At 54.2% G+C, this 21899-nt stretch overlaps 1 protein-coding gene across 1 annotated transcript; it reads left to right on the forward strand.

Annotated features, from left to right (window-relative positions):
• Positions 1–980: 980 nt before the first annotated feature.
• On the forward strand, positions 981–18089 carry EIF6 (eukaryotic translation initiation factor 6). Its single transcript, XM_038750456.1, has 7 exons — positions 981–1078; positions 11607–11718; positions 13229–13314; positions 13601–13776; positions 14768–14944; positions 16477–16658; positions 17940–18089. Exons 2-7 carry the CDS (start codon positions 11612–11614, stop codon positions 17947–17949), a joined length of 738 nt encoding a protein of 245 aa, XP_038606384.1. The 5' UTR covers positions 981–1078; positions 11607–11611; the 3' UTR covers positions 17950–18089.
• The last annotated feature ends 3810 nt before the right edge of the window (positions 18090–21899 follow it).

Consider the following 21899-nt stretch of genomic DNA (forward strand, 5'->3'; position numbering starts at 1 on the left):
CCAAGCTCCGCCTCCAGCACGCATGCAGTCACCGGCCTCTAAGCCCCGCCCCCAGCTGGCTCGTTCCAGCCCCAAGCCCCGCCCCCCAGGCATGCGCCCTCCCGCCCCTAAGCCCCGCCCCCAGCACACGCTCTCCAGCCTCTAAACCCCGCCCCAGTGCGCGCTCTCCGGACCATAAGCCCCGCCCCCAACGCGCATTCTCCAGCCCCAAGCCCCGCCTCTAGCGCGCGTGCGCTCATTGGCTTCTAAACCCCGCCCCCAGCGCGCGTTCTCCAGGCCCAAGTTCCGCCCCCCAGCGCGCGCTCTCCGGCCTCTAGGACCCCGCCCCCATAGGGCGCATGCGCTCTCCGGCCTCAGCGCGCGCTCTCCGGCCTCTAAGCCCCCCCCCACCCCTATAGAACGCATGCGCTCTCCGGCCCCTAAGCCCCCATAGAGCGAATGCGCTCTCCGGCCCCTAAGCCCCGCCCCTAGAGCGCTCCCTCCAGCCCCAAGCCCCGCCCCCAGCGCGCTCTCTCCGGCCTCTAAGCCCCGCCCTCAGCGCGCGCTCTCCGGCCTCTAAGCCCCCCGCCCCCATAGATCGCATGCGCTCTCCGACCCGTAAGCCCCGCCCCTAGCCCTCTCTGCAGTCCCAAGCCCCGCCCCCATGGAGCGCATGCGCTCTCCGACCTCTAAGCCCCGCCCCTATAGAGCGCATGCGCTCTCCGTCCTCTAAGCCCCACCCCCAGCGCGCGCTCTCCGGCCTCTAAGTCCCAGAGCGCGTGCGCTCTCCGGCCTCTAAGCCCCGCCCCCAGAGCGCGCTCTCCAGCCCCAAGCCCCGCCCCCCAGCGCGCTCTCTCCGTCCTCTAAGCCCCGCCCCCAGCGCGCGCGTGCGCTCTCCGGCCTCTAAGCCCCGCCCGGTCAGCGCGCATGCGCTCCCCGGCCTCTAAGCCCCCGCCCCCCACCAGGGGGCGCTCCCGGGCAGGTTAAATCCGGCCCAGAGGAGGACTCGTGCCGTCCGTCGTATGTACTGAGCGCTCATCGTGTGCAGAGCGCTGTGCTAAGCGCTGGGGAGAGGGCAACGGGCCAGTTGCAAGCGAGCGTGAGTGCAAGAGTCGGGGTGGGGCCTGGGCCTGACAATGGGCTGCAGGACAGGGTGTGCCTGTGTCTGTGTGTGCATGCACCCGGGCGCCTAGTTGGATCTTAATAATAATAATAATAATGATGGCATTTGTTAAGCGCTTACTACTAATAATAATGATGACATTTGTTAATCAATCAATCGTATTTATTGAGCGCTTACTGTGTGCAGAGCCCTGGACTAAGCGCTTGGGAAGTCCAAGTTGGCAACATATAGAGACAGTCCCTACCGAACAGTGGGTTCACAGTCTAAAAGGGGAAGACAGAGAACAAAACCAAACATACTGACAAAATAAAAGAAATAGAATAGATATGTACAAGTTAAATAAATAAATAGAGTGATAAATATGTACAAACATATATACATAGAGGTGCTGTGGGGAAGGGAAGGAGGTAAGATGGGGGGATGGAGAGGGGCAAGAGGGGGAGAGGAAGGAAGGGGCTCAGTCTGGGAAGGCCTCCTGGAGGAGGTGAGCTCTCAGCAGGGCCTTGAAGGGAGGAAGAGAGCCAGCTTGGCGGATGGGCAGAGGGATTGGGGGCATTCCAGGCCCAGGGGAGGACGGGGGCCGGGGGTCGAAGGCGGGACAGGCGAGAACGCTTGTTAGGCGCTTACTATGTGCGAAGCACCGTTCTAAGCGCTGGGGAGGATACAAGGTGATCAGGTTGCCCCACGGGGGGCTCGCAGTCTTTAATCCCCATTTGACAGATGAGGGAACTGAGGCCCAGAGAAGTGAAGCGGGGCTGGGATTCAAACCCATGACCTCCGACTCCCCCTTCTAGACTGTGAGTCCACTGTCAGGTAGAGACCGTCTCTAGATGTTGCCAACTTGTACTTCCCAAGCGCTTAGTACAGTGCTCTGCACACAGTAAGCGCTCAAGAAATACGATTGAATGAATGAATGAATGAAGCACCGTTCTAAGCGCTGGGGAGGTTACGAGGTCATCAGGTTGCCCCACCTGGGGCTCGCAGTCTTTAATCCCCATTTGACAGATGAGGGAACTGAGGCCCAGAGAAGTGAAGTGACTCGCCCAAAGTCACCCAGCTGACCATCGGCGGGGCCGGGATTCAAACCCATGATCTCCGACTCCCCCTTCTAGACTGTGAGCCCACTGTTGGGTAGGGACCGTCTCTATATTTTGCCAACTTGGACTTCCCAAGCGCTTAGTCCGGTGCTCTGCACACAGTAAGCGCTCAATAAATACGATTGAATATATGAATGAATGAATGAAGCACCGTTCTAAGCGCTGGGGAGGATACGAGGTCATCAGGTTGCCCCACCTGGGGCTTGCAGTCTTTAATCCCCATTTGACAGATGAGGGAACTGAGGCCCAGAGAAGCGAAGTGACGTGCTCAAAGTCACACAGCTGACAATCGGCGGGGCCGGGATTTTCATTCATTCATTCATTCATTCAATCGTATTTATTGAGCGCTTACTGTGTGCAGAGCACTGTACTAAGCGCTTGGGAAGTCCAAGTTGGCAACATATAGAGATGGGCCCTACCCAGCAGCGGGCTCACAGTCTGGAAGGGGGAGACAGACAACAAAACAAAACATATTAACAAAATAAAATAAATATGTACAAATAAAATAAATAAGTAAATAGAGTAATACGTAGAAACATATATACATATACACAGGTGCTGTGGGGAGGGGAAGGAGATAAGGTGGGGGGGATGGGGACGAGGGGGATCGAACCCATGACCTCCGACTCCGACCCAAGTGCTTAATACAGGGCTCTGCACACAGTAAGCACTCAATAAATACGATTGAATGAACAATTCCCAATAATAATAATAATAATCATGGCATTTGTTAAGCGCTTACTATGTGCAAAGCACTGTTCTAAGCGCTGGGGAGGATACAAGGTGATCAGGCTGTCCCACGGGGGGCTCACAATCTTCATCCCCATTTTCCAGATAATAATGATAGAATTTATTAAGCCTTACTATGTGCAAAGCACTGTTCTAAGCGCTGGGGAGGATACAAGGTGATCAGGTTGTCCCACGGGGGGCTCACAGTCTTAATCCCCATTTCCCAGATGAGGGAACTGAGGCCCAGAGAAGTGAAGCGACTTGCCCAAAGTCACACAGCTAAGTGGCGGAGCCGGGATTTGAACCCATGACCTCTGACTCCAGAGCCCGGGCTCTTTCCACTGAGCCACGCTGCTTCCCAATGTGAGTGAGGGGGAGGAAAACGTGCCCTGGGGCATTCGCACATGTGAAAAGGTGAGGGTGCATAGCGTTCAGCACGTGGGCGAGGATGCGAGTGCAAGGGCCGACGGGTATGTGCGTGGAAATGGCAAGGGGCATGTGCCACCCGATCGTCCGCCGCACGTCGCCGTCGCCAAAAGTCAAGGCCCGTCTCCAGGGCAGAAGGCCAAGCTGTTTGTCCGCTCTGTCCAACACCCGGCACCATCTTGGACGGACAGACGGGAATGACCGAACAAATCATTCCTCTTGGGTATTTATTGAGGACCCGCCATCGGGTACCGGGCACTGGGGAAGATACGGACTCATCCGAAGATGGAGAAATGAATAAATGCTGCTGACGGTCTGTCCTCATCAATCGTATTTATTGAGCGCTTACTATGTGCAGAGCACTGTACTAAGCGCTTGGGAAGTAGAAATTGGCAACATAGAGAGACGGACCCTACCCAACAGTGGGCTCACAGTCTATGGGCGAAGAGGACAGGTGCGATCTCACGGGGAGGGATGGTGGGGAATGTGTGTGTGTGTTGGGGGGTGTCTGTGACCTGCTTACATTATCATCATCATCAGTCGTATTTATTGAACGCTTACTGTGTGCAGAGCACTGGACTAAGTGCTTGGGAAGTCCAAGTTGGCAACATCTAGAGACGGTCCCTACCCAACAACGGGCTCACAGTCTAAAAGGGGGAGACGGAGAACAGAACCAAACGTACTAACAAAATAAAATAAATAGAATAGATATCATCATCATCAATCGTATTTATTGAGCGCTGACTGTGTGCAGAGCACTGGACTAAGCGCTTGGGAAGTCCAGGTTGGCAACATCTAGAGACAGTCCCTACCCAACAGTGGGCTCACAGTCTAGAAGGGGGAGACAGACGACAAAACCAAACGTACTAACAAAATAAAATAAATAGAATAGATATCATCATCATCACCATCAATCGTATTTATTGAGCGCTTACTGTGTGCAGAGCACTGGACTAAGCGCTTGGGAAGTCCAGGTTGGCAACATCTAGAGACAGTCCCTACCCAACAGTGGGCTCACAGTCTAGAAGGGGGAGACGGATGACGAAACCAAACGTACTAACAAAATAAAATAAATAGAGTAGATATCATCATCGTCATCATCAATCGTATTTATTGAGCGCTTACTGTGTGCAGAGCACTGTACTAAGCGCTTGGGAAGTCCAGGTTGGCAACATCTACAGGCAGTCCCTACCCAACAGTGGGCTCACAGTCTAGAAGGGGGAGACAGATGACAAAACCAAACGTACTAACAAAATAAAATAAATAGAATAGATATCATCATCATCACCATCAATCGTATTTATTGAGCGCTTACTGTGTGCAGAGCACTGGACTAAGCGCTTGGGAAGTCCAAGTTGGCAACCTATAGAGACAGTCCCTACCCAACAGCGGGCTCACAGTCTAAAAGGGGGAGACGGAGAACAGAACCAAACATACTAACAAAATAAAATGAATAGAATAGATATGTACAAGTAAAATAAATAAATAAATAGAGTAATAAATATGTACAAACATATATACGTCTATACAGGTGCTTACAGGTCCCTCCCTCTCCCCGCGACAACGTCATTGTCCCAGGTGTGGCACGTTGCATCCTTGTCCCGTCCTGCGTTCTTTCGGTTTGAGCCGGGGCCGGGCCTTGGCAGAGGTGATGGTGGCGTCCCTCACAGCCCACCGGCCACGCACGGCAGTCATCATCATCAGTCGTATTTATTGAGCGCTTACGGTGTGCAGAGCACTGTACTAAGCGCTTGGGAAGTCCAAGTTGGCAACATATAGAGACAGTCCCTACCCAACAGTGGGCAGTCGGCCTCTTCATCATCATCATTATCATCAATCGTATTTATTGAGCGCTGACTGTGTGCAGAGCACTGTACTAAGCGCTTGGGAAGTACAAATTGGCAACATATAGAGACCGTCCCTACCCAACAGTGGGCTCACAGTCTAAAAGGGGGAGACAGAGAACAAAACCAAACATACTAACAAACTGAAATAAATAGAATAGATATGGACAAGGAAAATAAATAAATAAATTAATAGAGTAATAAATATGTACAAACATATCATCATCATCATCAATCGTATTTATTGAGCGCTTACTATGTGCAGAGCACTGTACTAAGCGCTTGGAAAGTACAAATTGGCAACATAAAGAGACAGTCCCTACCCAACAGTGGGCAGTCGGCCTCTTCATCATCATCATTATCATCAATCGTATTTATTGAGCGCTGACTGTGTGCAGAGCACTGTACTAAACGCTTGGGAAGTACAAATTGGCAACATATAGAGACCGTCCCTACCCAACAGTGGGCTCACAGTCTAAAAGGGGGAGACAGAGAACAAAACCAAACATACTAACAAACTAAAATAAATAGAATAGATATGGACAAGGAAAATAAATAAATAAATTAATAGAGTAATAAATATGTACAAACATATCATCATCATCAATCGTATTTATTGAGCGCTTACTATGTGCAGAGCACTGTACTAAGCGCTTGGGAAGTACAAATTGGCAACATAAAGAGACAGTCCCTACCCAACAGTGGGCTCACAGTCTAAAAGGGGGAGACAGAGAACAAAAGCAAACGTACTAACAAAATAAAATAAATAGAATAGATATGTACAAGTAAAATAAATAAATGGAGTAATAAATATGTACAAACATATCATCATCAATCGTATTTATTGAGCGCTTACTATGTGCAGAGCACTGTACTAAGCGCTTGGGAAGTACAAACATATATACATATATACTCTTCCTCCTGGTGGGCCCCTGAAGATGGGGTGGCGGGGGGAGTTTTCAATCCGGGAAGGCTTTCCGGAGAAGGCGCTTAGTACAGTGCTCTGCACACGGTAAGCGCTCAATAAATACGATTGAAGGAGTGGAGGGATTCCCAGAGGAGGGAATGGAGGACCACTGTAGGGTCGCAGAAAGAAGGATGGCACACACGGATGCGTGTACACATGCAGGTCTGGACGCACACGGGAGTGTCCCACACCCGTAGCCACACACGCGCGGATCGGGTGTAACATACCCACGGATAGGCGCGCACAAACTAGAGAAGTGGCGTGGCTCAGCGGGAAAAAACACGGACTTTGGAGTCGGAGGTCATGGGTTCAAATCCTGCTCCACCAATTCCCAGCCGCGTGACTCTGGGCAAGCCACTTCGCTCCGCCTCAGTTAGCACATCTGTAAAATGGGGATTAAGACCGTGAGCCCCCCCGAGGGACAGCCTGATCACCTTGAATGGGGATTGACTGGGAGCCACCCGTGCGACAGCCTGATCACCTGGTAACCTCCCCAGCGCTTAGAACAGTGCTTGGCACATAGTAAGCGCTTAATAAATGCCATTATTATTATTATTATTATTATTAAAATAAAGGGCACGTAGACATACCGGGTGGGGATAGGAGGGGATGGGGTCACTCCCTCTGTCAGGGCTGGCTTTTTTATGGTGTTTGTTAAACGCTTATTAGATGCCAGGCACTGTACTAGAGGGTGGGGTGGACTCAAGATAATCAGATTGGTCACAGTTCACGTCCCTCCTGGGACTCCCAGCTTTAGTCTCATTATACTGTGAGCGCTTACATTTTAGACTGTGAGCCCACTGTTGGACAGGGACTGTCTCTATATGTTGCCAATTTGTACTTCCCAAGCGCTTAGTACAGTGCTCTGCACACAGTAAGCGCTCAATAAATACGATTGATGATGATGATGATTATACGGACGAGATAACTGATGTGTTGCCAATTTGTACTTCCCAAGCGCTCTGCACACAGTAAGCGCTCAATCAATCAATCGTATTTATTGAGCGCTTACCGTGTGCAGAGCACTGGACTAAGCGCTTGGGAAGTACAAATCGGCAACATATAGAGACAGTCCCTACCCAACAGTGGGCTCACAGTCTAAAAGACTGCTCAATTAATATGATTGATTGATTGATTGACCCGGAGAAGTGAAATGACTTTCCCAGTGTGCAGAGCACTGTGCTAAGCGCTTGGGAAGTACAAATTGGCAACATATAGAGACAGTCCCTACCCAACAGTGGGCTCACAGTCTAAAAGACTGCTCAATTAATATGATTGATTGATTGATTGACCCAGAGAAGTGAAATGACTTTCCCAAGGTCACCCAGCAGACCCGGGGCGGAGCAGGGATTCGAACCCAAGTCCTCCAACCCCCAGACCCGGGCTCTCTCCGAGCTGCCTCTCAATGGCTTCAGACATTTGGGCCTTAGGAGGGGGGGAAAACTAGCCACCTTCTTCATCCCATTCCATGTGGTGCCATCCCGTTAGATTGTGGGCACTTCCAAGCGCTTAGTACAGTGCTCGACACACAGTAAGCGCTCAATAGATACGATTGAATGGATGAATTAGAATTTTTTTTTAATCCGTGCCAGGCAATGTGCTTGGTGGTGGGGTGGATGCAGAAGGATCAGATCAGGGACAGTCCTTGTCCCACTCATTATTTCATTCATTTTATTTATTCATTTCATTCATTTCTTTTAGACTGTGAGCCCACTGTTGGGTAGGGACCGTCTCTATATGTTGCCAACTTGGACTTCCCCAGCGCTTAGTACAGTGCTCTGCACACAGTAAGCGCTCAATACATACGATTGATGATGATGGTCAGGGACAGTCCTTGTCCCACTCATTCTTGCATTCATTTGTTCGTATTTATTGAGCGCTTACTGTGTGCAGAGCACTGTACTAAGCACTTGGGAGAGTTCAATCTAACAATAAATGGGTACGTTTGCTGCCTGCATCGAGCGTGGCTCAGTGGAAAGAGCCCCGGCTTTGGAGTCAGAAGTCGTGGGTTCGAATCCCTGTTCCGCCACTTGTCAGCTGTGTGACTTTGGGCAAGTCACTTCACTTCTCTGGGCCTCAGTTCCCTCATCTGGAAAATGGGGGTTAAAACTGGGAGCCCCACGTGGGGCAACCTGATCACCTTGCAACCTCCCCAGTGCTTAGAACAGTGCTTGGCACATAGTAAGCACTACTATCCCGGCCCTGCCAATTGTCAACTGTGTGACTTTGGGCAAGTCACTTCATTTCTCTGCCCACTGTTGGGTAGGGACTGTCTCTAAATGTTGCCAACTTGTACTTCCCAAGCGCTTAGTACAGTGCTCTGCACACAGTAAGCGCTCAATAAATACGATTGATTGATTGAACCCCTCGTGGGACAACCTGATAACGTTGTATCCCCCCCAGCGCTTAGAACAGTGCTTTGCACGTAGTAAGCGCTTAACAAATGCCATTATTATTATTATTATTATTATTATTATTAATGAGGAGGAGGCCCAGGCGACGCCCAGTACAGCTTGGGGGTGACGGCCCACTGAGGAGGCGGTCATATATACCTGTATATATGTTTGTACATATTTATTACTCTATTTATTTATGTATTTTACTTGTACCTATCTATTCTATTTATTTTATTTTGCTAGTATGTTTGGTTTTGTTCTCTGTCTCCCCCTTTTAGACTGTGAGCCCGCTGTTGGGTAGGGACCGTCTCTAGATGTTGCCAACTTGTACTTCCCAGGCGCTTAGTACAGTGCTCTGCACACAGTAAACATTCAATAAATACGATTGATTGATTAATTAGAAGAGTAAGCGCTTCGCAAATACCAACATTATTATTATTATTATTAGAAAGAGCCCGGGCTTTGGAGTCAGAGGTCTTGGGTTCAAATCCCGACTCCACCACATGTCTGCTGTGTGACCTTGGGCAAGTCACTTCACTTCTCTGAGCCTCAGTTACCTCATCTGTAAATTGGGGATTGACTGTGAGCCCCACGTGGGACAACCTGATCACGTTGCATCCACCCCAGTGCTTAGAACAGTGCTTTGCACATAGTAAGCGCTTAACAAATGCCATTATTATTATTATTATTATTATTAATGAGGAGGAGGCGGCCCAGGTGACGCCCAGTTGAGCTTGGGGGTGACGGCCCACTGAGGAGGTGGTCATATATACCTGTATATATGTATATATGTTTGTACATATTTATTACTCTATTTATTTTACTTGTACCTATCTATTCCATTTATTTTATTTTGTTAGTATGTTTGGTTTTGTTCTCCGTCTCCCCTTTTAGACTGTGAGCCCGCTGTTGGGTAGGGACTGTCTCGGGATGTTGCCAACTTGTACTTCCCAAGCGCTTAGTCCAGTGCTCTGCACACAGTAAGCGCTCAAGAAATACGATTGATTGATTGATTGACTGTGAGCCCCCCGTGGGACAACCTGATCACATTGTATCACCCCCAGTGCTTAGAGAAGCAGCGTAGCTCAGGGGAAAGAGCACAAGAACACGGGCTTTGGAGCCAGAGGTCATGGGTTCAAATCCCGGCTCTCCAACTTGTCAGCTGTGTGACTTTGGGCAAGTCACTTAACTTCCCTGGGCCTCAGTTCCCTCATCTATAAAATGGGGATTAAGACTGTGAGCCCCACGTGGGACAACTTTTGTATCCCTCCCAGCGCTTAGAACAGTGCTTGGCACATGGTAAGCGCTTAATAAATGCCATCACTATTATCATTATTAGAACAGTGCTTTGCACATAGTAAGCGCTTAATAAATGCCATCACTATTATCATTATTAGAACAGTGCTTTGCACATAGTAAGCGCTTAACAAATGCCATCATTATTATTATTATTAGAACAGTGCTTTGCACATAGTAAGCGCTTAACAAATGCCATCATCATTATTATTATTATTATTATTATTAATGAGGAGGAGGCCCAGGTGACACCCAGTACAGTTTGGGGGTGACAGCCCACTGAGGAGGCGGTCATATACACCTGTATATATGCATATATGCTTGTACATATTTATTACTCTATTTATTTATTTATTTTACTCGTACATATCGATTCTATTTATTTTGTTGGTATGTTTGGTTTTGTTTTCTGCCTGCCCCTTTTAGACTGTGAGCCCGCCGTCGGGTAGGGAGCGTCTCTCGATGTTGCCAGCGTGGACTTCCCAAGCTCTTAGTTCAGTGCTGTGCACACAGTAAGCACTCAATAAATATCCTATTTATTCTATTTATTTTATTTTGTTAATACGTTTTGTTTTGTTCTCCGTCTCCCCATTCTAGACTGTGAACCCGCTGTCGGGTAGGGACCGTCTCTCTATGTTGCCAGCTTGGACTTCCCAAGCGCTTAGTCCAGTGCTCTGCACCCAGTAAGCGCTCAGTTAATATCATATCCATTCTATTTATTTTATTTTGTTAATATGTTTTGTTTTGTTCTCTGTCTCCCCCTTTTAGACTGTGAGCCCACTGTTGGGTAGGGACCATCTCTAGATGTTGCCAGCTTGGACTTCCCAAGCGCTTAGTCCAGTGCTCTGCGCACAGTAAGTGCTCAATAAATATCATATCCATTCTATTTATTTTATTTTGTTACTATGTTTTGTTTTGTTCTCTGTCTCCCCCATCTAGACTGTGAGCCCACAGTTGGGTAGGGACCGTCTCTCTATGTTGCCAGCTTGGACTTCCCAAGTGCTTAGTCCAGTGCTCTGCACACAGTAAGTGCTCAATAAATATCCTGTTTATTCTATTTATTTTATTTTGTTAATATGTTTGGTTTTGTTCTCCGTCTCCCCCTTCTAGACTGTGAGCCCGCAGTTGGTTAGGGACCGTCTCTAGATGTTGCCAGCTTGTACTTCCCAAGCGCTTAGTCCAGTGCTCTGCACACAGTAAGCGCTCAATAAATATCCTACTTATTCTATTTATTTTATTTTGTTACTATGTTTTGTTTTGTTCTCTGTCTCCCCCATCTAGACTGTGAGCCCACAGTTGGGTAGGGACCGTCTCTGCATGTTGCCAACTTGGACTTCCCAAGCGCTTAGTCCAGTGCTCTGCACCCAGTAAGCGCTCAATAAATACGATTGATTGATTAATAATGGTATTTCTAGCCTGTGAGCCCACTGTTGGGTCGGGACCGTCTCTAGATGTTGCCAACTTGGACTTGCCAAGCGCTTAGTCCAGTGCTCTGCACACAGTAGGCGCTCAATAAATAGGATGGATTGATTGGGCCTGGCGTGAGGCGAGCTAACCGGAAGTCCTCCCCGACCGGAAGCGGAAGTGGGAGGTTTTTCTCCTCGTGGGGGGGAGGGGCGAGTTGTTGGTGTGGTGTGTGTGTGTGTCTGTCTGTCTGTGTGTTGGGGGGGGTGTCCCCGGCCCTTCCTTCCGCCCCCTGACCTCTGACCCCTGACCCCCGACCCCCCACCCCCCTCGGCCGCCCCTCAGGCCCCATGGCGGTTCGGGCCTCCTTCGAGAACAACTGCGAGGTGGGCTGCTTCGCCAAGCTCACCAACACCTACTGCCTCGTGGCCATCGGGGGCTCCGAGAACTTCTACAGGTGCCGGACTTATAGATCGATCGATCGATCGATCATCAATCAATCAATCGCATTGATTGAGCGCTTACCGTGTGCAGGGCACTGGGCTGAGCGCTTGGGAAGGGCGGGTCGGGGGCATGGAGAGACGGGCCCTACCCCACAGTGGGCTCACAGGCTAGAAGAGGGGGGAGAGCCCCAACGGAGGGAGGGCAGAGGGGGGGCACCCCGGGGACTCGGGCGGAGGGAGGGCACCCCCGGGGACCCGGCCAGAGAGGGCAGAGGGAGGGCACCCCCGGGACTCGGCCAGAGGGAGGGCACCCCGGGGACCCGGGCAGAGAGGGCAGAGGGAGGACACTCTAGGGACCAGGCCAGAGGGAGGGCACCCCCAGGACTCGGGCAGAGGGAGGGCACCCCCGGGACCCGGCCAGAGGGAGGGCACCCCAGGGACCAGGCCGGAGGGAGGAAACCCCCAGGACTAGGGCAGAGGGAGGGCACCCCAGGGACCCGGGCAGAGAGGGCAGAGGGAGGGCACCCCAGGGACCAGGCCAGAGGGAGGACACCCTGGGGACCAGGCCAGAGGGAGGAAACCCCCAGGACCCGGGCAGAGGGAGGGCACCCCAGGGAAAGGGGCAGAGGGAGGAAACCCCCAGGACTCGGGCAGAGGGAGGGCACCCCCAGGACTCGGGCAGAGGGAGGGCACCCCAGGGACCCGGGCAGAGAGGGCAGAGGGAGGACACCCCAGGGATCTGGCCAGAGGGAGGAAACCCCCAGGACTCGGGCAGAGAGAGGGCACCCCAGCCAGGGACCCGGCCAGAGGGAGGGGTCCCCAGGGACTCGGGCAGAGGGAGGACACCCCCAGGACTCGGGCAGAGGGAGGGCACCCTCGGGATCCGGCCAGAGGGGAGGACACCCCAGGGATCCGGCCAGAGGGAGGAAACCCCCAGGACTCGGGCGGAGGGAGGGCACCCCAGCCAGGGACCCGTCCAGAGGGAGGGGACCCCAGGGACTCGGGCAGAGGGAGGGCACCCCGGACAGGGAGGGCAGAGGGAGAACACCCCAGGGACCCGGGCATAGGGAGGGCACCCCTGGGACCCGGGCATAGGGAGGGCACCCCTGGGACCCGGCCAGAGTGAGGATACCCCAGGGACTCGGACAGAGGGAGGACACTCCAGGGACCCGGGCAGAGGGGAGAACACCCCAGGGACCAGGCCAGAGCAGGCTGAGGGAGGACACCCCAGGGACTCGGGCAGAGGGAGGACACCCCAGGGACCAGGCCAGAGCAGGCAGAGGGAGGACACCCCCGGGACCCAGCCAGAGGGAGGACACCCCAGGGACTCGGGCAGAGGGAGGACACTCCAGGGACCCGGGCAGAGGGGAGGACACCCCAGGGACCTGGCCAGAGCGGGCATAGGGAGGACACCCCCGGCACCCGGGCAGAGGGAGGATACCCCCAGGACTCGGGCAGAGAGGGCAGAGGGAGGACACCACCGGGCCCCGGAGAGCCCCGTGTGACCGCCGTGTGTGCCGGCAGCGTCTTCGAGGGGGAGCTGGCCGAGACCATCCCCGTGGTTCACGCCTCCATCGCCGGCTGCCGGATCATCGGCCGGATGTGCGTCGGTAGGTCTCCCCCCGGGGGGCTGCTTGCGGACGGGAAACGCCCCCGCCAACTCATTGCCCCGCTCCCTGCCCCCCACAGTGCCCCTTCCCCAGCATCCCCCAAACCCACGGTCGATCAGTCCCTGCTATTTACTAAGCTCTTCTTGCGTGCAGAGCACTGTGTTAAGCTCTTGGGAGAGTATAGTGTAACAGACTCGATAGTCGGTGCCCCGTCCGCCGCCCGTGCCCGTGGCGTTGAAGGACGGCGCCTTCCCCGGGGTCACGGGCGCTCCTCCGGTCCCGGCAGGGAACCGGCACGGCCTGCTGGTCCCCAACAACACGACGGATCAAGAGCTGCAGCACATCCGCAACAGCCTTCCGGACACGGTGCAGATCCGCCGCGTGGAGGAGCGGCTGTCGGCGCTGGGCAACGTCACCGCCTGTAACGACTACGTGGCCCTGATCCACCCTGACCTGGACCGGGTGAGGGGCGACGGGCGGGCCCCGGGCAAGCGTGGCCTTTGGGCAAGCGGGAAGGTGGGGGCGGAGGGCGGCCGGCCGCGGTGACCTGCCTGGTGAGGAGGAGAATAAGAATGGCATTTGTTAAGCACTTACTATGTGCAAAGCACTGTTCTAAGCGCTGGGGAGGTTACAAGGTGATCAGGTTGTCCCACGGGGGGCTCACAGTCTTAATCCGCATTTTACAGATGAGGTAACTGAGGCCCAGAGAAGTCAGGTGACTTGCCCAAAGTCACACAGCTGACAATTGGCGGAGCCGGGATTTGAACCCACGACCTCCGACTCCAAAGCCCGGGCTCTTACCATTGAGCCACGCTGCTTCTAAGCAGCGTGGCCCAGTGGCTAGCGCCCGGGCCGGCCAGTTAGACGGAACTGGGTTCTTATGCCGGCCCTGCCGCTTTTATGTCGCGTGACCGTGGGCGAGCCGTTCCACTTCTCTGGGCCTCGGTTACCTCCTTTGTAAAACGGGGATGAAGACAGCCCTGTCTGGGACGGGGACCGGGTCCAACCCGACTAGCCGGCACATAGTAAGCGCTTAAGAAGATACCGTTAAAAAACGGGGGACTGGCCCGATGCGGCTAGCACACAGGCGGTGCTGACACGGGCACCCGTTTGCCTCGGGGGCCGGGCTGGGCGGAGGATCGGCCGGCGGAAGGTTTCGAGGCGGAGGAAGCCGTTTTGAAAGACCAGTTAGCCCACAGATTTTAGCCAGTGTCCAGTAAGTAGGCAGACGTGATCTCCGTCCTCAAGAAGCTTTCGGTGTAACGGGGGAGATGGGCCTGGAATAAATGGCCCAGTAGGAGGGAAATGCCCACGTAGTCAAGCGGGTGAAATGCCCAGGCCCAGTCCGCCCGTGAGCGTCCGGCCTCGCCCACCTCCCCCAAGGGCGGGCGCCTCGATCCCGGGCCGGCGCGTGAGCCCGCGTGTCCGTCCCCCCGTCCGTCCATCCATCTAGGAGACGGAGGAGATCCTGGCCGACGTTCTCAAGGTGGAGGTGTTCCGGCAGACGGTGGCCGACCAGGTGCTGGTGGGCAGCTACTGCGTGTTCAGCAACCAGGGGGGCCTCGTGCACCCCAAGACGTCCATCGAAGACCAGGACGAGCTGTCCTCGCTGCTGCAGGTCCCGCTGGTGGTGAGTGTGGTTCCTCCGCCGGCCCGGGGCCCCCCTGCCGTCCGCGGCGGCCGTGGAATTTATCGAGCGGCTCTCGCGGGCACCGCGCTGGACCCAACGCTTTGGAGAGTTGGGCGGAGCCCCGAGCCCCCCGCCCTGGCATTAATTAATTCATTCATTCATTCAATCGTATTGATTGAGCGCTTACTGTGCGCGGAGCACTGTACTAAGCGCTCGAGAAGTACAAGTCGGCAGCATATAGAGACGGTCCCTCCCCGACAACGGGCTCACAGTCTAGAAGGGGGAGACGGACATCAAAACAAATAATAATAGCGTTCAATCGTATTGATTGAGCTCTTACTGTGTGCGGAGCACTGTACTAAGCGCTTGAGAAGTACAAGTCGGCAGCGTATAGAGACGGTCCCTCCCCGACAACGGGCTCACAGTCTAGAAGGGGGAGACGGACATCAAAACAAATAATAATAGCGTTGGTATTTGTTAAGCGCTTACAATGTGCAAAGCACTGTTCTAAGCACTGGGGTAGAACATAGAAACAAGGTGATCGGGTTGTCCCACTAGGGGCTCCCAGTCTTCATCCCCGTTTTCCAGATGAGGGAACTGAGGCCCAGAGAAGTGAAGCGACTCGCCCAAAGTCACCCAGCTGACAAGAGGCGGAGCCGGGATTGGAACCCGCGGCCTCCGGCTCCAAAGCCCGGGCTCTTTCCACTGAGTCACGGACGTGTAGACGGGTGTCAAAATTGTCAGAGCAAATATAGTGAAAGCTATATGCACATCATTAACGAAATAAATAGAAGAGTAAATATGCACGAGTTAAATAGGGTAATAATTTAACTGGGAGAAGCAGTGTGGCCCAATGGAAAGAGCCCGGGCTCTGGAGTCAGAGGTCATCATCATCATCAATCGTATTTATTGAGCACTTACTGTGTGCAGAGCACTGTACTAAGCGCTTGGGAAGTCCAAGTTGGCAACATCTAGAGACAGTCCCTACCCATCAGTGGGCTCACAGTCTTAAAGGGGGAGACAGAGAATGAAACGAAACATACTAACAAAATAAAATAGAGTAGATATGTACAAGTAAAGTAAATAAATAAATAGGTCATGGGTTCAAGTGCCGGCTCCGCCAACTGCCAGCTGTGTGACTGTGGGCAAGTCACTTCATTTCTCCGGGCCTCAGTTCCCTCATCTGTAAAATGGGGATTAACCCTGTGAGCCCCGCGTGGGGCAACCTGATCGCCTTGTACCCCCCAGCGCTTAGAACAGAGCTTTGCACATAGTAAGCGCTTAATAAATGCCATTATTATTAATAAATCTGTACAAACATATATACAGGTGCTTTGGGGAGGGGAAGGAGGTAGGGTGGGGAGGAGGAGAGGAAAAAGCGGGTGGGGGGGGGGCTCAGTCTGGGAAGGCCTCCCGGAGGAGGTGAGCTCTCAGTAGGGCTTTGAAGGGAGGAAGAGAGCCAGCTTGGCGGATGGGCAGAGGGTTTGGGGGTATTCCGGGCCAGGGGCAGGACGTGGCATCTCCGCACGCAGGCCGGCACGGTGAACCGAGGGAGCGAGGTGGTGGCCGCGGGCCTGGTGGTCAATGACTGGTGCGCGTTCTGCGGGCTGGACACGACCAGCACGGAGCTGTCGGTGGTGGAGAGCGTCTTCAAGCTGAACGAGGCCCAGCCCAGCGCCATCGCCACCAGCATCAGGGATTCCCTCATCGACAGGTAGGCTCTGCCCGCGCTGCCCTACCCGCCTTGCATCATAATCATCTTAGTAATCCTGGGACTCGGGCGTTTCCTCTGTGCCCGGAACTGGCCCGAGCCCTGGGATAGATTCGAGTTAATCAGGCTCGTCACGGTCCCTGCCCCACATTGTGCTCACGGCCTTAATCCCCATTTTCCAGCTGAGGCCCAGAGAAGTGAAGCGACTTGCCCCAGGTCACACAGCAGGCATTCATTCATTTAGTCGTATTTATTGAGCGCTTACTGTGCTATTTATTTTATTTTGTTAATATGTTTTGTTCTCTGTCTCCCCCTTCTAGACTGCGAGCCCGCTGTTGGGTAGGGACCGTCTCTCTATGTTCCAAACTTGTATTTCCCAAGCGCTTAGTCCAGTGCTCTGCACACAGTAATCGCTCAATAAATACAATTGATTGATTGATTACTGTGTGCAGAGCACTGTACTAATAAGCACTTGGGAAGTCCAAGTTGGCAACATCTAGAGACGGTCCCTACCCAACAGTGGGCTCAGTCTAGAAGGGGGAGACAGAGAACAAAACCAAACATATTAACCAAATAAAATAAATAGAATAAATATGTACAAGTAAAGTAAATAAATAGAGTAATAAATATGTACAAACATATACATATATACATGTGCTTTGGGGAGGGGAAGGAGGTAAGGCCGGGGGGGGGGGGGGCGGTTAGGGATATACATGTATATATGTTTGTATGTATTACTCTTTATTTTATTTGTACGTATTCTACTTGTTTTATTTTGTTAATATGTTCTGTTTTGTTGTCTGTCTCCCCCTTCTAGACTGTGAGCCCACTGTTGGGTAGGGACCGTCTCTATCTGTTGCCAACTTGTACTGCCCAAGCGCTTAGTACAGTGCTGTGCACACAGTAAGCGCTCAATAAATAAATACAATTGAATAGGAAGGGGGAGGAGGGAGAGAGGAAGGAGCGGGCTCAGTGTGGGAAGGCCTCCTGGAGGAGGTGAGCTCTCAGTAGGGCTTTGAAGGGACGGGGACCAGGTCCTTTTGAGTCTTAGGCCCAGGCTGGAACCATGGAGCCACACCACCCTGCCCGGCGCGCACAGCGGGGACGGAAGAGCGGGTGGCCGTGGGTGCCCACCAAAAGGACCCAGACCAAATTGTGGGCCTGGAGGGTGGGGCGGAAAGGGGGGGTCTTAGAAAAAGACAGGGGGAGAGGGGCTGGCACCGGTCACGGGTGTTTGCACTGCAAAAACACAGACACACACACTTATTTTTTGTTTTTTTGCAGCCTCACCTGAGCAGGGCCACTGGCCTCCCGCTGCCCCTCTTTTCCGGCCTCTGAACCCGGCCTCGGAGCGGTACCCCCTCCCACTCCGGACTTCACGGACCCCTGTTCTGGGTCGGGTCGGCCCGGCCGAGGAGGGGGAGCTGGGGCGTTTAAGGGGGGGCGGGGGGCGTCTATACAGCTGCCAACGGATTGTCATGTGTGTCTTTGTCTTGTAAAACGTCCTGGAGATCCGTGCCGGCCTCAACTCGCCTCTGCTTCGCCGGGGGCAGGGGGCAGGGGGCAGTGGGGGAGGCCGACCTTGGGTGGCTTTGGCTCCCGCTTCTCCGGCCTCGCCCCCCCAGGACGGCCCTGTGGCAGTGGCCTTGCCCCTCCCCAGCCTGTGGTCTGGGAGACGCAGGAGGCCCGGGAGATGCGGTGACCGGGGTGCGGCTGTGCCGGGGGGTTGTCGTGGACCCGGCCGTGGGTGCCTATGGGCCAGACGCACCCTCCCGCCCCGGGGGGATGTGGGGCGAGGGGCTCTGGAGGGGACATGAAGGCGGGTTACAGGTTGGGAAGAGTCGGGGGGCGCGTGGAGCAGATTTGGTGCTGGGATCCTTCTGGACCAGGAAGATGATCTGGGTGGCAGCAACAGTGTGGAGCGTGGACTGGAGGGGGATGGAGGCTGGGGGGCCGGGAGACCCTCGAGGAGGCCCATCCCGGAACTGTGATAGTGACCCAGGCGATGGACGTGTGGGAAGGCCCCGTGGGGTTGGACAGAGGCGCGGAGGTGGAGATGGGAAGACGGCAAGGAGTCTTCCCACGGGCGGCAGAGTGGCAGCGTTGGCTGGCGGGGCTGGAAGGGGCAGGGTGAGCTCAGCCGAAGGGACCGAATGACCGACTGTGCCTTTCGAGCCCCGGCCCCTGTCGTGGGCAAGGCCGCTGTGGGCTTTGCTCAGTCCCCGGCTTCTCTCCTGGTCTCCGGTGCCCCCGCTATCCTCCTCACCCCTACATTTCCTCCGTCTGCCCTCTCTCCCCCCCGACTCTGGCCCCCAGAGATGCGGAACCAAGTGTGGCAGGCGGGATTCCGGTGTTGCTCTTAAATGCTTATGGCGGTGGGGACGGTTGGGACCCGGGGAGATTGAGGTAGGGGGAGGCAGCGTCCAGGTCTCAGTGCGTTGCACCACCGTGTCCAGGGAAGAGGCTGTGACCACTCGGGGCACGGGTGAGTGGGTTCATCTGGTCCCCTTTTCCTGCAGAGGGGGGATAATCCATCAATCAATCAATCGTATTTACTGAGCGCGTACTGTGTGCAGAGCACTGTACTAAGCACTTGGGAAGTACAAGTTGGCAACATATAGAGACAGTCCCTACCCAACAGTGGGGTCAGGCTGGCCCTATGACTGGACTCCCAGGATGAGGGCCGTGAACTTGAACACACATACATATACACGCACGCACACAATACTGGGGGCGGTGGTCAGTGTCCCCAGATCCCGGGCCGGGCTGGAGGCTCAGCTCCCTGTAGACGGAGCTCCCTCAGGGCAGGGATGGCGTCTTCTGTCTCCGTTGTAGTTGAATCTCCCAAATGCTTAGTCCAGTGCTCTGCCCACCGTAAGCCCTCGGGAAATACCAGTGGCCGATCCCTGCCGGCCCTCACTGCACTCGCCATACAGGGATTCCTCCTGATCCCTACCCGGTGTCCGTCAGCCCAGGAACTGCCCCGAGGGCCCCAGCCTGGTCCCACCGCAGCCGTCTCCATGGGGAGGTGCCCCCCAAGGCCTCCGTGGTATTTTTCCATCCAGCCTCGCAAAGTTGTCGCCCTCAAAGCCGCTGAAAGCGAATGGCTCACGGTTGTGGGTTCGTGGCCGAAGTGGCCAGGCCCCATCCATGGTTGAGGGGCAGGGCACGGGAAGAAAAGACTCCAGGCCCACGGGTGGTCTTCTAGACTGTGAGCCCGCTGTTGGGTAGGGACCGTCTCTATATGTTGCCAACTTCCCAAGCGCTTAGTACAGTGTTATGCACACAGTAAGCGCTCAATAAATACGATTGAATGGGGACGGCAGATCTCCGAGGCCTCAGTTTAGGCCGACGGGCAGACACAGACTGAGAGGCCACTGGGACAGCGTGGGTGTGTGACCCCTGTGTGGGTAGAAGGGGCCCCTCTCCATGCCAGGAGCCACATCCCATCCCCTCCAGATCCCCCCTCAACCCCAGGGCCACCGGCGATGCCCGCTCCTGCCCCGACTGCCAGTACCATTGTCCCTTGGGGCCCCGCGACTGACCAGAGCCGGGGCGAGCACACAGTGCCCGGGATGTCACCCCTGGGTGACGCTGAGCCCGTTGTTGGGTAGGGACCATCTCTTTATGTTGCCAATTTGTACTTCCCAAGCGCCTAGTACAGTAAGCGCTCAGTAAATACGATTGAATGAATGAATGGGTGGCATCCTGGTGTTCCCGGTCTGGAGAGGTCCAAGTGCGGAGCCCTCTGGGTCCCGATGGCCTCGGGTACTACCGTCTGGGGATGGGTCCGGTCGGGCTCCCGGGTCACTTGGGCAACCACTGGTCTTGGCGTCAGTGGCTTTGGTTGTTGATGGGTTTCGAGTAGGTCATTGTACTTCCCAAGCGCTTAGTACAGTGCTCTGCACACAGTAAGCGCTCAATACGATTGAATGAATGAATGCTGCAATTCTAAATCAGTCACCAGTTATCAATCAATCGTATTTATTGAGCGCTTACTGTGTGCAGAGCACTGCACTAAGCGCTTGGGAAGTCCAAGTTGGCAACATATAGAGACAGTCCCTACCCAACAGTGGGCTCACAGTCTAAAAGGGGGGAGACAGAGAACAAAACCAAACATACTAACAAAATAAAATAAATAGAATAGATATGGACAGTTATGGTATCTGGCTCAGTGGAAAGAGCCCAGGCTTTGGAGTCAGAGGTCAAGGGTTCAAATCCCGGCTCCTCCAATTGTCAGCTTTGTGACTTCGGGCAAGTCACTTCCCTGTGCCTCAGTTACCTCATCTGGAAAATGGGGATTAAGACTGAGCCCCCCGTGGGACAACCTGATCACCTTGGAACCTCCCCAGCGCTTAGAATGGTGCTTTGCACATAGTAAGTGCTCAATAAATGCCATCATTATTATTATCTGCTAAGGGCTTACTATGTGCTAAGCAATGTACTAAGTGCTGGGGTAAGTCGGTGCTCTGCATGCAGTAAGCGCTCAATAAATATGATTAAATGAATGTCCCGTGTGGGGCTCATAGTCCACGGGAGAGGGGGAACACCCATTTTATGGATAAGGAGACTAAAGCACGGAGAAGGGAAGTGACTTGCCAAAAGTCACACGGCAGACGAGTGGCAGATGAATCAGTGAATGAATGGTATTTATTGAGTTTTTACTGCGGCCCGGGCACTGTACTTAGCGCCTGGGAGAGTACAATGTATCGGAGTTGGTAGACACGTTTCCTGCCCACAGCTAGTCAGAACCGGGATTAGAACCCAAGTTCTCCGCCTCCCGGGCCCCGGCTCTTTCCGCTGAGCCAAGCTGCCCGCACAACCCGCCCCCAGCCCTGATCAAGCGCTTAGTCCAGTGCTCTGCACACAGTAAGCGCTCAATAAATACGACTGAATGAATGATCGGGAGGCCGGGTCCTCACCAGTGACACAGACTGGGCCGTTTCCGGGCCAGAACTCCAGCCACGGCCGCCGAACCCGGGAATTTGGATAGCGGGTCCGGAATCTCCACGGGAGTTTGGGCGGTCACCCTCCCGCTGGTCCGGGAATTGTCCATCCCCGGGGACATCGAGCCCCTCTAAACTCCCATCCCATGGGCCCGGGAACCCTGGTTCCTCCTCTTCCCGTCCCCAGAACCCACCACCGGCTCTAACTGGGGCTCAGGTGCTCACGGCCCAGTCGTTCACACCGCGATGCACCAGCGTGGCTCAGTGGAAAGAGCCCGGGCTTTGGAGTCAGAGGTCA

Source organism: Tachyglossus aculeatus, chromosome 8 (assembly GCF_015852505.1).
Source record: "Tachyglossus aculeatus isolate mTacAcu1 chromosome 8, mTacAcu1.pri, whole genome shotgun sequence".
Taxonomy (NCBI): Eukaryota; Metazoa; Chordata; class Mammalia; order Monotremata; family Tachyglossidae; genus Tachyglossus; species Tachyglossus aculeatus.